General features: G+C 49.2%; 1 protein-coding gene across 1 annotated transcript in view; it reads left to right on the top strand.

Moving 5' to 3' along the window:
• Window positions 1-14,080, top strand: part of CFAP44 (cilia and flagella associated protein 44) — a 117,657-nt gene that overhangs the window by 85,438 nt on the left and 18,139 nt on the right. The window contains exons 28-31 of the mRNA XM_074983552.1: window positions 3,138-3,641; window positions 4,876-5,079; window positions 6,537-6,732; window positions 8,596-8,706. Of these exons, the coding sequence (XP_074839653.1) occupies window positions 3,138-3,641; window positions 4,876-5,079; window positions 6,537-6,732; window positions 8,596-8,706 (1,015 nt within the window). The remainder of the gene's footprint in view (window positions 1-3,137; window positions 3,642-4,875; window positions 5,080-6,536; window positions 6,733-8,595; window positions 8,707-14,080) is intronic.

The following is a 14,080-nucleotide window of genomic DNA, read 5'->3' as shown; positions in this document are numbered from 1 at the left end:
AAGCCATGTGGACATGCCTCTGCTGGCAAAAATCCTCCGTCACCAGCCCCTTATGCCTGAAAAAATTCAAGGTGGCAGAGGAGCTGGGAGCCAGACTGGTGCAGGTGCCACCTGGCTTCCCCCAGCTGGCATAGACCCAGCCAGAGAGAATTAAGAGTTCTTTCTGTAGCATCTGCATAATGATGTTTGTGGGAATAGAGGCTCCTGTCATGGAGTAATGGAATCTTTCTAGTTAGCACGGTCCACTGAGGGGTACTCATCCTTCCCACCCTTATAGAGAATTCTGAGGGGAGAAAAGAGGACACGGTCCCCACCAGCACTTCAGTTCCTTATTAATTGCTGAAGGTGCAGTGATCTTGGAGCACATGCAATGTCCTCAAGGCTTTCCCCACTGGTTTCTTTCTTTTTCTCCTACCTTCCAGGGCCTTTTCATTTTAATTAGTTAGATTCTGTTCTTTTGTTTTTTTTTCTTGGTTATTCTAATGGAAGAATCATGTTCTGTCTGTCCTGTCTGGGAATTGTCTGGGTGACCTACAGCAGCAGAAGGGCTTCCTCACTCAGCGCTGCTGATATGGGAGGCTCCTCAAGCCCAGTTGATTAAGTCTGCTAATATATATCCAGCATTAACTTTACATGTCTGATAGCCTAAGTGGCTCTGATCTCCTTATGTGGCATCCATCACCTTGGTCTGATCTCAATAGTCCTGATACTGATATTCCTCCATGTTGAGCCAGTTTGACACTGAGATACTCATTGTGTCAACATGATGCTGCAGTCCCTGGGTCCTATTGCAGCCAAGATTCCAGAAGTGTCAGTGCTCCATCAATAGGCTGGCCATCTGTCCTGTTTTGGGCTGGACAGTCCCATATTTCAGGTGCCAGGAAGGCATCCTGATTTATTTTGCTAAAGGGGCTAAGAGCCCCATAGTCCACCTTTTCCCCTAGCGCAGGCGGCTGCTGTGCCTGTTTCTGGCTCCCTGCATCTGGGGGTGTTGGGAGCCAGACCAGCACAGCTGCCACCAAGCTTCCCTGAGCTGGGGGAGCCCGGAGCTAGATCAGTGTGACTGCTGCCCAGCTTCCCCTGGTTGGGGGAGCTGGGAGCTGGACCTGCATGGTGGCACAGCTGCTGCCTGGTTTCCCCTGGCTGTGGGAACCAGGAGCTGGACTGGTGTGTTGGTGTGGCTGCCTCCCAGCTTCCCACAGCTGGGGGAGCTGGGAGCCACACCCACACAGCTGCTGCCCGGCTTTCCCTGGCTTGGGGAACTGGAAACTGGACTGGCACGGTGGTGCTGCTGCTGACCAGCTTCCCCTGGCTGGGGGAACTGGGAGCCAGGCCAGCGGTGTGGCTGTTGCCTAGCTTCCCCCAGCTGGGGGAGCCAGGAGCTTTGCTGGCAGGGTGGCAGCTCTGTTCTCAGCGCCCCAAGTCAAGGGGTAGCTGAGAGCCACAGCTGCCCTATCCCCCCTGCAGCCAGGAACACCCCCACGCCCAAGAAGAGTGGCAGCCCCTACAGGGCAATCACTGTCTGACTCCAATGTAAGAGTGAGCATCCATCCCATTTTGGTAGGGATGGCATCCTTCTCCGTGTCCCATATTTGGCTGGGGGAGATATGGTCACCCTATCCATCAAGGTTCTTGAGTCCCCCTTGATTGACTGAATTTATTGCGGCAGTTCAGACATCACTGTTGCAGTGTCAAAGTTCCTAGATCCTTCTGGATCAACAGAATTCAGCACTGACATCCTGGCGCAATCACTGTGTTGCTGGCATTCCCAGGTCCTTCAGGCCAGCATAGTTGAGCACAAAGGTCATCTAACACCATGGATATCAGCAGATTAATCCAGGTTAATCAAAGAAAGTTCACAGTCTCCCTCATCTTGGATCTCAGATGGATGATGAAGATGATGAAGTCGGGTTTCCATTGTACATGGCATTTGCGTTCTCTGAACAGTCTGGGTCATCTGATCCTGGTGCTAAGATTTCAGCACTGCTAACTGGTGTACCACATGCCTGAAGTAGCCAGCTAACAGGCTAGGTGGTGTTAGGTTTCTCGATCTTTCTGGGTTAATGGTGTCTAGTGCTGGGGATCCAGCACAGTTGACGCTGCTGAGTTGCTTGCAGTAGCTTTGTCTACAAAGTACTTGCCACTAAGATCAACCTTAGTTGAAATGATTTTGTACCAAACTCAAGTGGCTTAGGATACATGGATTGAAATAAGCCAGCATAGCTTGGTGGTGAGTGTCAAGCACCGGTTGCTTGGGTAAGCCACTTATTAAAGTAGATTAGTATTCACAGTGAGAAGTAAGACCCAGATCTCCAGGCTACTCAGCTGAGGCTCTGACATTTTGTGTGTGGAAATTTCTCTGGACAAAATCAATAGAATGGTTCATGATTCCAAGGCGGGAGTACTGAGTAAGACCTCAAATAGCATTTTTTGGCTCTCCAGCATTTCCTCTAGGTCCTTAACTGAGATGTTGCAGAGTGCAGAGATGTCCACTGTGCTGAAACCTTGGAAACGCTTTCCCAGGCCCAGACTGAGGTGGCTCTGGTACCTACTGTGTTTCATTCAGTACTCATTACCTAATAAATAAATTAGTTAGTCTTTAAGGTGCTACAGGACTGATTGTTTTATAACACTACAGATTAACATGGCTACCCCTCTGAGATTTAGGAGGTGAGGAAGCATGTAGAAACAGGGTGATAAGGCCACAGTGGAGCAGTTATTCTTGGTGAGAGAGACAGACCCCCAATTTCTTCCTTCTGTTCTGCCGCCCCTTTGGCCACACCCTGCCCCCATTGAAAGTGAGCTTTTGCTGCTTCTGGAAGGATCTGACGTGTGGTTGATACCTATGGAGTCTTTTGCAATGGAGAGAGGGTGTGAGCGGCCCCAACAGACCCTGCTCCTAAGAAAGATTCCACAGCTCAATGCCAAGAGGTCCCCTAACTGTGTGTCTATGCAGAGGTGACATGTTGAAAGAAAAGATTATTGATAAGTAACCTCTCTTTCTCTGTCGTGTTAAACTATTTTGAAAGTTTAAATGCTTAAGTTAGATAAACCACTGATCAACGTTTTGTGTCAGAGAAGACTTTATACTGCAGAAGTGTCCTTGGAAAGTCACCTAGATTTCCTCCTGTTTGCAGGTGCATGAAAAGAAATTGACTATGAACAAATGGATCATCTCCCTTAGGGACCTCAAGGTGGCCATCAATGAAGAGATCAACTGCTTGGTGCAAGAACTGAAATCCATACAATCAGCTTTGGATGCTTCTGAACTACTCCCTATTCCCCCAATCCCTCAGTTACATCCGGAGGAGACACCAGAAAAAAAATTCCAGTATGATGACAAGATTCTCCTGGAGTTCCAACAAGAGCAGGGCACCAAGGATAGGCTCTCTGAGCAGGTGGAAGAGGTTTCATCGTTTGCAGTTTTTGGGGCAAAGTTCCTTCCTGCGCCTTCTCTAAAAGAAATGGAGTTGCTGTCAAGAGGCTCAAGTATGAAATTAATGAGAACAGCATCCTCAGTGACCCCGGTGCAACCAAAGGTTATTGAGATTGGAAAGGCAGAGCCAACACAGATGGAACTGGAAATTTTAAAAAGGGAGAAGATCAAAAACATTTACCTTCAGGAGATCTTGATCAAGAGGGTAGGAGAATAAAAGGGAAATTTTCAAAGGTGACCCATTGTGGCCCAAACAAAACCAATTCACAAAGTAGCTGTTGCAGTGATGCTTGTGGCAGCCCTTGGCTTTTGCATTGCTGTTTGGGTTTACATCTACACTAGAAAGTTTTGTCAGTCAAACTGGGGTTTTGTTGACAAAACTTGCAGCATCTGCATGCAAAATGCATTTTGTCAACAATCTGTCAACTCATCACTTCCGCCGACGGTGTCCTGCCTCCCCATGATGACAAATAACTCCTTTGTTGACAAATTCTGTAGACAAAAAAGCTGTTTAGAAGCTGTGTAGAGGGTCCTCTGTCAATAGAAAGGACTTCTGGTTCACCTACCAGCCCTGTTTGCTGAACTTCTGTTTGGCCATTCTGTCGAGAGAGGGCTGTGGAATCTGGCTGCTCTCTATCAACAGAGCGGATTGCTTTCTCGATCCGCGTGTGTGTGGACGTGATCAGTCGACAGAAGTTTTGTCAGAAGATCTCTTCCAACAATAACTTCTGTTGGCAGATTGTTGTAGTGTAGGTGTAGACTGGAAGTCCAGGAGACTCCACTAGAACAAATTGTGGAGCAGATACATTTAACTCCAAAGAGAGCACTAGACTACTACTGTGGGTATTACCTGGCCTCTGAAAGAAACCATATTGTTAACCTACTTTTGGCAGATGATGGTATTGAACCAGTTGTACCTTTCCAAAGAAGAAGTTAGCAGACATTCTGCAAGAGGGTTAATGAGGCGGAATTCTGTAACATGGGTCTACAGCTGCAGTACGCAAATTACATGAAAGTTCTGGTCAGCATGGAAAAGTGAGATGCTTCTTTGGAGATTAATTGGGGATGATGTGAGGCATAGAATCACTTCTATGGTATTTTTGGTGATTCTTATATTTGCTCCATGGATATAAAAAAGATTTCCAAGGATTAAGGTTGTTATCTTGAATACCAAAATAGCTTACAATAAATGTTGCAGGTAAATTGTTGATTTAACAGGCAGGTGATTTTTCTTCTTTGCCTCCGTCTCTTGTCTCTCATATTTAGACTCAGAAAAAACAAGCAGTCCTGTAGCACCTAGTAAATGTATTAGTCTCTAAGGTTTATGGACTGCTTGTTATTTGTGAAGCTACAGATTAACACGGTTACCCCTCTGAGACTATTTAGACTCATTTCTTGATATTTTTCCCACTCCACTTATGCTTCTTTCCACACTCCAGATCAATGAACTGGTGGTCACCTTTGATGCTGAGCTCCGTCTCCTGCGGCACCAGAAGCTGAAGTTGGACACACAGATGAAGTGTGCTGACTTACGTCACATCACATGGTTTGAGGAGCTGCTTCTCCTTAAGAACTTTGAGAAACATGAGGACACGCTCCAGGAGCGTGTTAACAGCCTCAGCAATGAGGTGGAGGACATGCAAGTATGTAAGATACCTTACTTGGTTTATTATTATAGCAACTGATGGGTCTGGAAACAAACACCACAGAAAGGCTATGGCTACACTAGAAGCATCTGTCAACAGAGGAATCTTGACAAAACCTCTACCTCTGTTGACAGATTGCTGCTACACACAACTTACTTTGTCAACAGAGAACTGCCAGACTGCATTGCTAATAGGGCTGCCTGGCAACCGAAAGCCCTCTCTGTCGACAGAAGTGTCTACGCTGCACTTCTGTCGACATAAATCTCTAGTGTAGACACAGCCGAAGAGGCAGGAAAGTCCCTCTGCCTCCCTTATGCACTAGTCAACTCTTTAATGCTGAATTTTATGAAACAAGACATTTTCAGTGATAATACAAGGACAGTCCTTTCAAATAGGGCTGTCAAGTCATTAAAATATTAATTGTGCTGTTAAACAATAATGCAATATCATTTATTCAAATATTTTGAAAGTTTTCTACATTTTAAAATATATTGATTTCAATTATAACATAGAATGGAAAGGCTAGGTCTACACTTGCCCCCTTCTTCGAAGGGGGCATGGTAATCAGGATGATGGGAGATTACTAATGAAGTGATTTGATACATATGCAGCACTTCATTAGGCAAATTCTCTCCTGTGGCAACTTCGAAGTGTCAAACTTTGACGTGTCAGCATGCCATGTAGCTGCGGGCACTTCAAAGTGCCCACGCTACTTCCAAGTGCCTTTACTCCCCAGTAACCTTGCACCAGCCAAACCTATCCCCAGGCCCTCTTCCTTTAATCAGTTAACCATTTACACCGAATTTTTAAAATCATTTAAATGGTTAACTTTTTATATGATATTTACATCCCGAGTTGTGTGGTACTTTTGTAGCTGGCATCACAAGACATTTATGTGCCAGATGCACAAAAGATTCATGTGACCCTTTATGCTTCAGCCACTATTCCAGGGGACAGATGTCCATGCTGATAATGGGTTCTGCTCGATAGTGATCCGGAGCAGATCAGATCAATGCATGGTAATTTTCATCATCTGAGTCAGATGCCACCTGAAAAAGGATGATTTTGATATTTGTGGTTTGGATTCTGTTGTTTCCGTATCAGAATGTTGCTCTTTTAAGAATTCTGAAAGCATGCTCCACACCTTGTTCCTTGGAGGAGCAAGGCTCTAGGGAACTCCCCCTTCCCTTGGTCTGCAGCTTGCCCCGATTGTGAAACTGAAGTGTAGTGAAGTGATGTGATGTCCCAGCATTACACTGCAAGTGATTTGGCAAGAGAGTTGGGAATAGAAAGCAGAGAGCCCAACCTCCTATCCCTTGCTCACTACTAGGCATTGCTGCCTTCATGTATATGCTAGAAAGCTCTAACAGGTGCTTGACAACAGTGTAAAAGGCTAATGCTTCAACAGTTCTCTATCACTTTAAAAACCTATTAAATTGTTTTACATTTTTAAGTGGAAATTAGACAACTACCTCACGCAAATGGAGGATAAAAAATACGAGATTGCAAAGCTTCAGGAACGCGAGAAGGCACTTTATGCCACCTTTCAAGCGTCACTTGGAGAGAACAATGAATTTGCCAGCTTCCTCGCTAAGGTCCTGAAGAAGAAGATCAAGCGTGTTAAGAAGAAAGATGTGGAAGGAGACAGAGGTTGGATATGTTGTTTCTCTAGTTTTATATATTTGTTTATGTAATTCAGCCTTCTAAAGTAGAGAGTGCACTGAACTGTGTCTCAGAATTTTGCTGAAGCTCTGGACAGATGTGAGGCTTTAGCCTGTTTCCTAGTCATAAACAAAACATATGATTGGGTTCAGTTTATACTACAGGACCAAACATTATTGTAGGCATCAAAGTGGATAATAGTGTTGTAATCACGTTTCTTGCACAATTCTATTTCTAGTGTCAAAAGACCTTAAAAGTTGGTTTCCTTCAAGTCAGTTTTGAGGCAAGTGGATTTTGGGTGGAAAAGGGAAGCAAAGTTTCATTCAGCTGCTGTCTATTCTGTACCTGATCTGTAGATAGCGGTCAGCCTAGAATCTACATACTCTAATTTTCCCTTTCAGTTTAGCCATTGACTAATGAATAATCATAGACTCAATCTGTAATCACCCATTAGTCAATTAATAGATCAATTCCAATAACTCACTTCATTGGATTTTCCTCAGCAGAGAGGTTCTGAACTGTCTAGTGTAAGACAGTGCTTTTGATCTGAAATATTTCTCCTTTATTGTTGATTTGACATTTGGTTTCAAGGAGGGATCATGCAAAATATGAACTGACAGCAAAATGTAGGCAGTAACACACAGGACATCTTTGTGGTTGATGTCCTCAGCAGAATGATAAGGTTTTGATTCAGAATAATTATAAATATGTAAAAAGATACATACATAAAGGAATGCAAAAAAAGAAGAAAGAAGGTGCTTTTATTTAACTGTGCATGGACCAGTACCTGTTAATTCCTTTCCCCACTTCTTTGTCCTGTGGATTGATTCCCATGGATCTCTTTCTTAACCTCATTTAAAATATTTGAAACATTGGCGATGAGAGTCAGTGGGTACTGTTCTTCCATCTCATAAGTAGCGATCAGCAAAAATAACATACCAGTAGAGCAATTTTGCTCTAAGTAACCTTTCCATACTAGGTATAAAAAGAAAACTATTTCGTCACTGATTTTGAGTTCAAACAAACCATCCTGATATTTCTTACAGCAGAATACTTTTTTTTCCCATCTCATCAAAAATAGCCACATGGCATTGTACCAGTTTCCCTAAAAGCTCACCCGGGGGTTGTATACAAGCATAAGAAAATTCAGTCCATAGAGACATTTTCCAAAAGGTTTTGAGCACCCTTAAGTAGTTTAAGAATAAAAATCCATCCATCCTCTATAATTCTAGGGTCCCTACTGTAACCCTATAGTATAATATACTGTCACCTTTTCCCTTGCCTGACATTTGCTGGGGGAAAATGCCAATATGAATTAATTCCCACTGAGTCCTTTCAGTTCGGTATTCATTTATTTAATAGGACCACTTTTGTAGAGGTAAGATACTACATATAAGCGGGACATACTGTACCAGTCTGGCCTAGTGAGATCAAAGTATCTAGTAGGGAAATAGAATCCTTGAGCAGGAAGCAGTCATCATATTGTCTTGTTCAAATACATACATACATACATACATACATATATGTCAAGGCCTGTGATGGATGGACCTCCAGCTCTGACCCTGATACTGACAGTGTCTTGGTGGACTGCTGAGCCTTTGTGACTTCAACAGGGCTCTGTCCAGGTGCAGCAGTTTGGTCACATGATCAATTATAGGACTGGGGTCTTTAGTACTGTGTAAAGCATTGTTACCATCAGTGGCACTCTTTGAATTAAATAATTGACTTCTGAAAGCCAGTAGCATGGTATTGTTTGTTAGGGCTCCATTTGCCTCCTGTACAGGCACCAGGCCTGTCACAGATCAGAAGCACAGTATTCTGAATGCTAACAATACTGCTCTCCTTTCCCAGATGAAGACGAGGATAGTGATGAAGAAAGTGATGATGAGTCTAGCTTGGAGAGTGATGAAGAAGATTCAGGATCTGAAGATGAAGTCTTTGATGACTCTGTTTGCCCGAAGAGTAAGTGAGCAAGTATTTTCTGGTGCTGTCTGTGACAGGTTGAACCTCACTTTCAGGTGCCACCAGATGTGGAGGCTCCACTGAACCTCCAGTCCTACCAGCCTGGGTTTCCGTTGCGTTGTATTGCTGTACCAGGCCTTTAAGCCCTTTTCCAGCACACACCCAGGTGAGACCACACCCATATGTAGACACAGATTGCAGTCACATCTGTGTGAGAATGCTCAGATGAGGGATTTAACCAACACACTGGTGCACACACGATCTGGGGAGTGACCTTAAAATAATATTGTCTTGTTCTGTATAGAGAGGAGCTGCACAACAAAAGCTTATAAAAATTCACCACTCTCTCAAGGTAAAGAGAGAGATGCACAAATTGGGATTTTTAAATAAAAAAGAAGTAGGTTTATTTACTATAAAAGGTGAGTTTAAGTGATTATAAGAGAACAAATGGAACAAAGCAGACTACCTTAGTAAATAAAGCTGATTGAGCTTATCACACTAGGTAGATAGGATGTACATTAGCAAATTTTCACCCATAGTGCTAAATAGGCTGACAGATTGTTACAGCACAGTTGCCTTGGCTTTCCCAGGTTTTCATATACAGGCTAAAAATCCTTCCAGTTTGGGACCATCACTTCCCAGTCATTGTTCCTCAGATGTTTCCAGGTGTATTGTTGTAGAGAGAGTGAGGTCCCTCCATGATGTCAATGTCCGCATTTTATATCTTTTCTCCACTTGCTGGAAAGCTCTTTTGCTGGGATCTGGATTAAACAGTTCCTATTGCAGTGCTCTCTCTGAGCATTGTACACAGGTCCTGGAATAATCCGTTTGCTTGGGTGCATTTCCTCAATAAGCCATTCACATTGTTTGGCCTTTTTACTGTTGTATCTGAAAGGCTGTTTGTGGGTGTTTTCAGCCTCACGATATGTTTCAGGAACACAAACCTAGCCAAACTTCATAAGTTCACAAACCACAGTAACAGGTACAAACCAATGAGATACTAATATCTAGCAGATAGAGGGTTTTAAGATCAGACCTCACAAGACATTGTACAAAACATATTGTAATTGATAGTGGTGAACAATGTTCACTCTCATTTTTTCCATCTGTGGCTGGAATACATTTTGTTATGTATGCTAAGGTATGTGCAGATGTGCATTTCCAATAGAAACACATGCTGCTGGCTGTGGGCATTCTACTAATTAGGTGGGGGGCACCTGACCTGCTCCTGAGCAGCCGCCCAATTGCACAGCTGGTGGTAAATATTGAATGTCAGGGTGTCACACACACTACTTTTTTAGATTTATGGGTAACACTGAATTTCAATTCAAAACCAGGATTTTTTTTTTCCTTAGCTTTTATTATTGTGGCCCAGATTCTTCTCCCTTGGGCTACGTCTGCATGGCATGCCGCTGCCAGCAGGGTCATGCAAACGAGGGCACCTGACAGTGCAAATGAGATGCTTATTTACAAATTGCATGCCTCATTTGCATACTCTGATGCAATTGCTGTGATGGCAGAGGCTTCAGTTGCCACAAAACAAGTCGTCTAGAAGGGGGTCTGTCTGTCAACCAAAACCGCACTTGTCAACAGCCCCTTATCATTGACGAACATGAGGGATACGTGATTTGTAAATGTGTGCCTCATTTGCATTGTTGAGTGCCCTCATGAGACCACTGTGGGGAAGAGTACTACTCAATGGCTACGTCTACACGTGAAGCCAACATCGAAATAGCTTATTTCGATGTTGCGACATCGAAATAGGCTATTTCGATGAATAACGTCTACACGTCCTCCGGGGCCGGCAACGTCGATGTTCAACTTCGACGTTGCTCAGCCCAACATCAAAATACGCGCAGCGAGGGAACGTCTACACGCCCAAGTAGCACACATCGAAATAGGGATGCCAGGCACAGCTGCAGACAGGGTCAACGGGCGGACTAGCGCTTCCGGGGCAACAGCTAGCCGCTCCCTTAAAGGGCCCCTCCCACATACACTCAGCCTGCACAGCACGCGGTCTGAGGAGCCATAGGCACACAGACCCCGGGCGCTGCAGTCATGGACCCCCAGCAGCAGCAGCAGCTAGAGGTCCACCCAGCCCTCCCGGCAGGAGCAGGGCTTGCCCTGGCCCATACCATGTGGGAGGCAGCTGAGTACCTTCTTGCCCCAGGGGAGGAGATGCCCCCAGGGCAGCAGGGCTCAACCCCTACCCCTGCAGCACCCCGCTCCACCCCCCGCCTCACACGCCGGCGGCTGTGGAGCTACCCCACCAGCATCGACTGGTGGGAGCGGCTGGTGCTTGGGGAGTGGGACGACGACCACTGGCTCAGGAACTTCAGGATGACCTGGCAGACATTCCTGGAGCTGTGCCAGTGGCTCACCCCCGCACTCAGGCACCAGGACACCGCTATGCGGCGTGCCCTCCCTGTGGAGAAACGGGTCGGCATCGCTGTCTGGAAGCTGGCCACTCCGGACAGCTACCAATCCGTGGGGCAGCAGTTTGGTGTCGGAAAGGCCACCGTCGGGGCTGTCTTCATGGAGGTAAGAGAACCCACAGGGGGAGGCCAGGGCAGAGCAGGGGGGCCAGGGCAGGGCAGGGCAGGGCCACGCACACCCTGCTCACCCCTCATTGGGGCTGTCCCATGTGCTTTCTCTGCAGGTCGTGCGTGCCATCAACGCCATGCTCCTGCACAGGCTCGTGAGGCTGGGGGACCCACATGCCACTGTCACCGCCTTTGCCACCCTGGGCTTCCCCAACTGCTTCGGGGCTCTGGATGGGACTCACATCCCCATCCGCGCCCCGCAGCACAGTGGAGGACGATACCTCAATCGGAAGGGCCACCATTCAGTCGTCCTGCAGGCCTTGGTGGACAGCCGGGGACGTTTCCAGGACATTTATGTGGGCTGGCCTGGCAGCACCCACGACGCCCGGGTTTTTCGGAACTTGGGCCTGTGCCGCCGGCTGGAGGCGGGGACCTACATCCCCCAGTGGGAGATCCCTCTGGGGGACACCACCATGCCCTTCTGCGTCATCGCAGATGCGGCCTACCCCCTCCAGCCGTGGCTCATGCACCCCTACACGGGCCATCTCTCCGCTAGCCAGGAGCGCTTCAACGAGCGCCTGAACCGTGTGCGCGAGGTGGTGGAGCGCTCATTTGGCCGCCTCAAGGGACGCTGGCGATGTCTCCTGAGCCGCCTGGATGCGGGCCCCAACAACATCCCCCAGATTGTGGGTGCCTGCTGCGCCCTGCACAACCTCGTGGAGAGCAAGGGGGAGACCTTTCTGCAGGGCTGGGCCGCGGAGGCCGGCAGGGCACACGTGCAGCCACCTGCTGCCCCCAGTCGGCAGGTGGACCCCGAGGGGACCCGGGTCCGGGAGGCCCTGCGGGCCCACTTCGACCAACAGGCCGCGGGGTGAACTCTGCCCAGGCCCCCTACTGCCCGCCCCTTCCTCCCCCACACTCCTGCCCCAACGCCCACACCATGGAGCACCCCACCGCCCCCCCCCCCCACTTGTCCTGGACAAATGACAGCACGAACTTGTGGCTGAACGTAAACTTTTTTTTTGTCTTTCAGAAACTTTTTTTTTTTCAATAAATATGTCAAACACAAACCAAAAAGTAAGGACAAACGTTCAACAAAAGCAAGATGTGCACAAATAAAACAATACAACAACAAAGCAAACAAGTGTGCGCCATCAACCAAAAAGAAATCCAGGGAGGAGAACGGGGAGAACTATTTACATGGGGGGGACGGGGCAAACGGGGGCACCAAAAAAAAACAGTCCAACTATATACACAACAACAAGGGGGGGGCCACGTCCCGGGCCCCTCGCCCCTAGAGCCCAGCACTGGGCGTGCCCGGCCGGGAGCCCCGCCATGCCTGCAGTCTGGTCCGCGGCTGGGTGGGAGCGGGCTGGACCGGAAGGTATCGGTGCCGGCGAGTCTCAGGTGGCTCCAGGGGTCCCTCGGCGCTGTGACCCTCGCGGGTGGGTGGTGGGGCGACGGCGGACGGCCCGGCGACGGCCGGAGCACCTGGTGGTGGGGCTGCAGGAGCGGGCGGGGCGGGCGATGGCTGGGCCGGCGCGGCATGGGGGGCCAGGTATTCAACCAGGCGGTTAAATGTCTGGATATAGGCCCCCCATGCCTCCTGGCGCCAGGCCAGGGCCCGATCCTGCAGCTGGAGGTACTGCTCCAACACCTCCAGCTGCCGGCGGAGGATGGCCAGCAGCTGGGGGTCCGTGGCCGTCGCCGGTAGTAGGCGCGGGGTCCGCCGTCTTCCCCTCTGTGGGGCCGGTGGTTCCTCGGCCGAGGGGCTGCCCTGGAGCGATGGTCCCGGAGGGCTCTCCGGGACAACTGAGGCCTCGCCGGCGCTCTCTTCCGGTCCTTCGGATGGTGCAGGTGCAGGTGCAGGACACAGGAGAGGAGGGGGGAAAGAAGAATGGAGACAGGCGTTAGTGTGGGCCCTGAGCCGTGGCCTCTGTCCCCCCCGCCCTGTGCTGCAGGTTCCCCATCCCCGTCCCCGGGACATGCTGCTGTGATGGACGGGGTTCAGGGGTCCCCCTGCCCTGCACCCCGTCCCCTGGTGGGAGCGACTCTCACTTCAGCCTACAGGGTCTGAGAGCAGGAGAGGTTTCTTAGACCACAGATGGCCAGTTTCTGGCAGGAGTGACAGCACCAGCTGTCGGAAGAGACAGTCCTTCCAACCCGTCGTGGGGAGAAGACCCCAAGGGGGGCCCCTCTGGGATGCAGCTTTCCCCCTCCTCTGGCTGGCTGCCTACCAGCTCTCCCTTCCCCTAGCCTCTACCTGTGGCCCCCGCCCTTGCCCCCCAATTCCAAGCCAGCTCGGCTCCTCCCTCCTGTTTGTTCAGGGCAGAGGTGTCACCTGCCAGCTGTAGCGCCAGGATCCTCCTTTGGCCCTGGGAGCTCTTCGGCTCTTGTGGCTCATATGTAGCCTGAGTCTCCCTTTGGCACTCCCCCCACTCCATCACATACTGCTGCTGCGGGGTGTCCCACCCCCTCCGCCCGGGGGCCCCTCGAGGTTCCGCTCCCCCCCTGGCCCGGGGATGGGGCATGGCACTGTCATGCAGGGTGGTGGGGGGGCAGGGGCTGATGGCTGCAGTGCTGTGAGGGCCATGGCCCTGGTGTCCTTGGGGCCATGGCCATGTGAGCGTGTGGGGGGCCCTGGACACATCTCTGTTACCCCCACCCCTCAAGCCCAGGGGTGTCCACCAGAGAGGGGTACCTACCTGTGGGTCTGCTCCCACGGTCCGGAGATCCCCAGGGGTCGGAGGCCCTGCTGCTGCTCCGGGATGGCAGGAGGAGGATCTGCAGGCTGGATTCTGCGGAGGAGGAGCCCCCCTCCTCCTCCTCCT

Source organism: Carettochelys insculpta, chromosome 1 (assembly GCF_033958435.1).
Source record: "Carettochelys insculpta isolate YL-2023 chromosome 1, ASM3395843v1, whole genome shotgun sequence".
NCBI lineage: Eukaryota > Metazoa > Chordata > Testudines > Carettochelyidae > Carettochelys > Carettochelys insculpta.
This window is presented reverse-complemented; position numbering and strand designations above follow the sequence as displayed.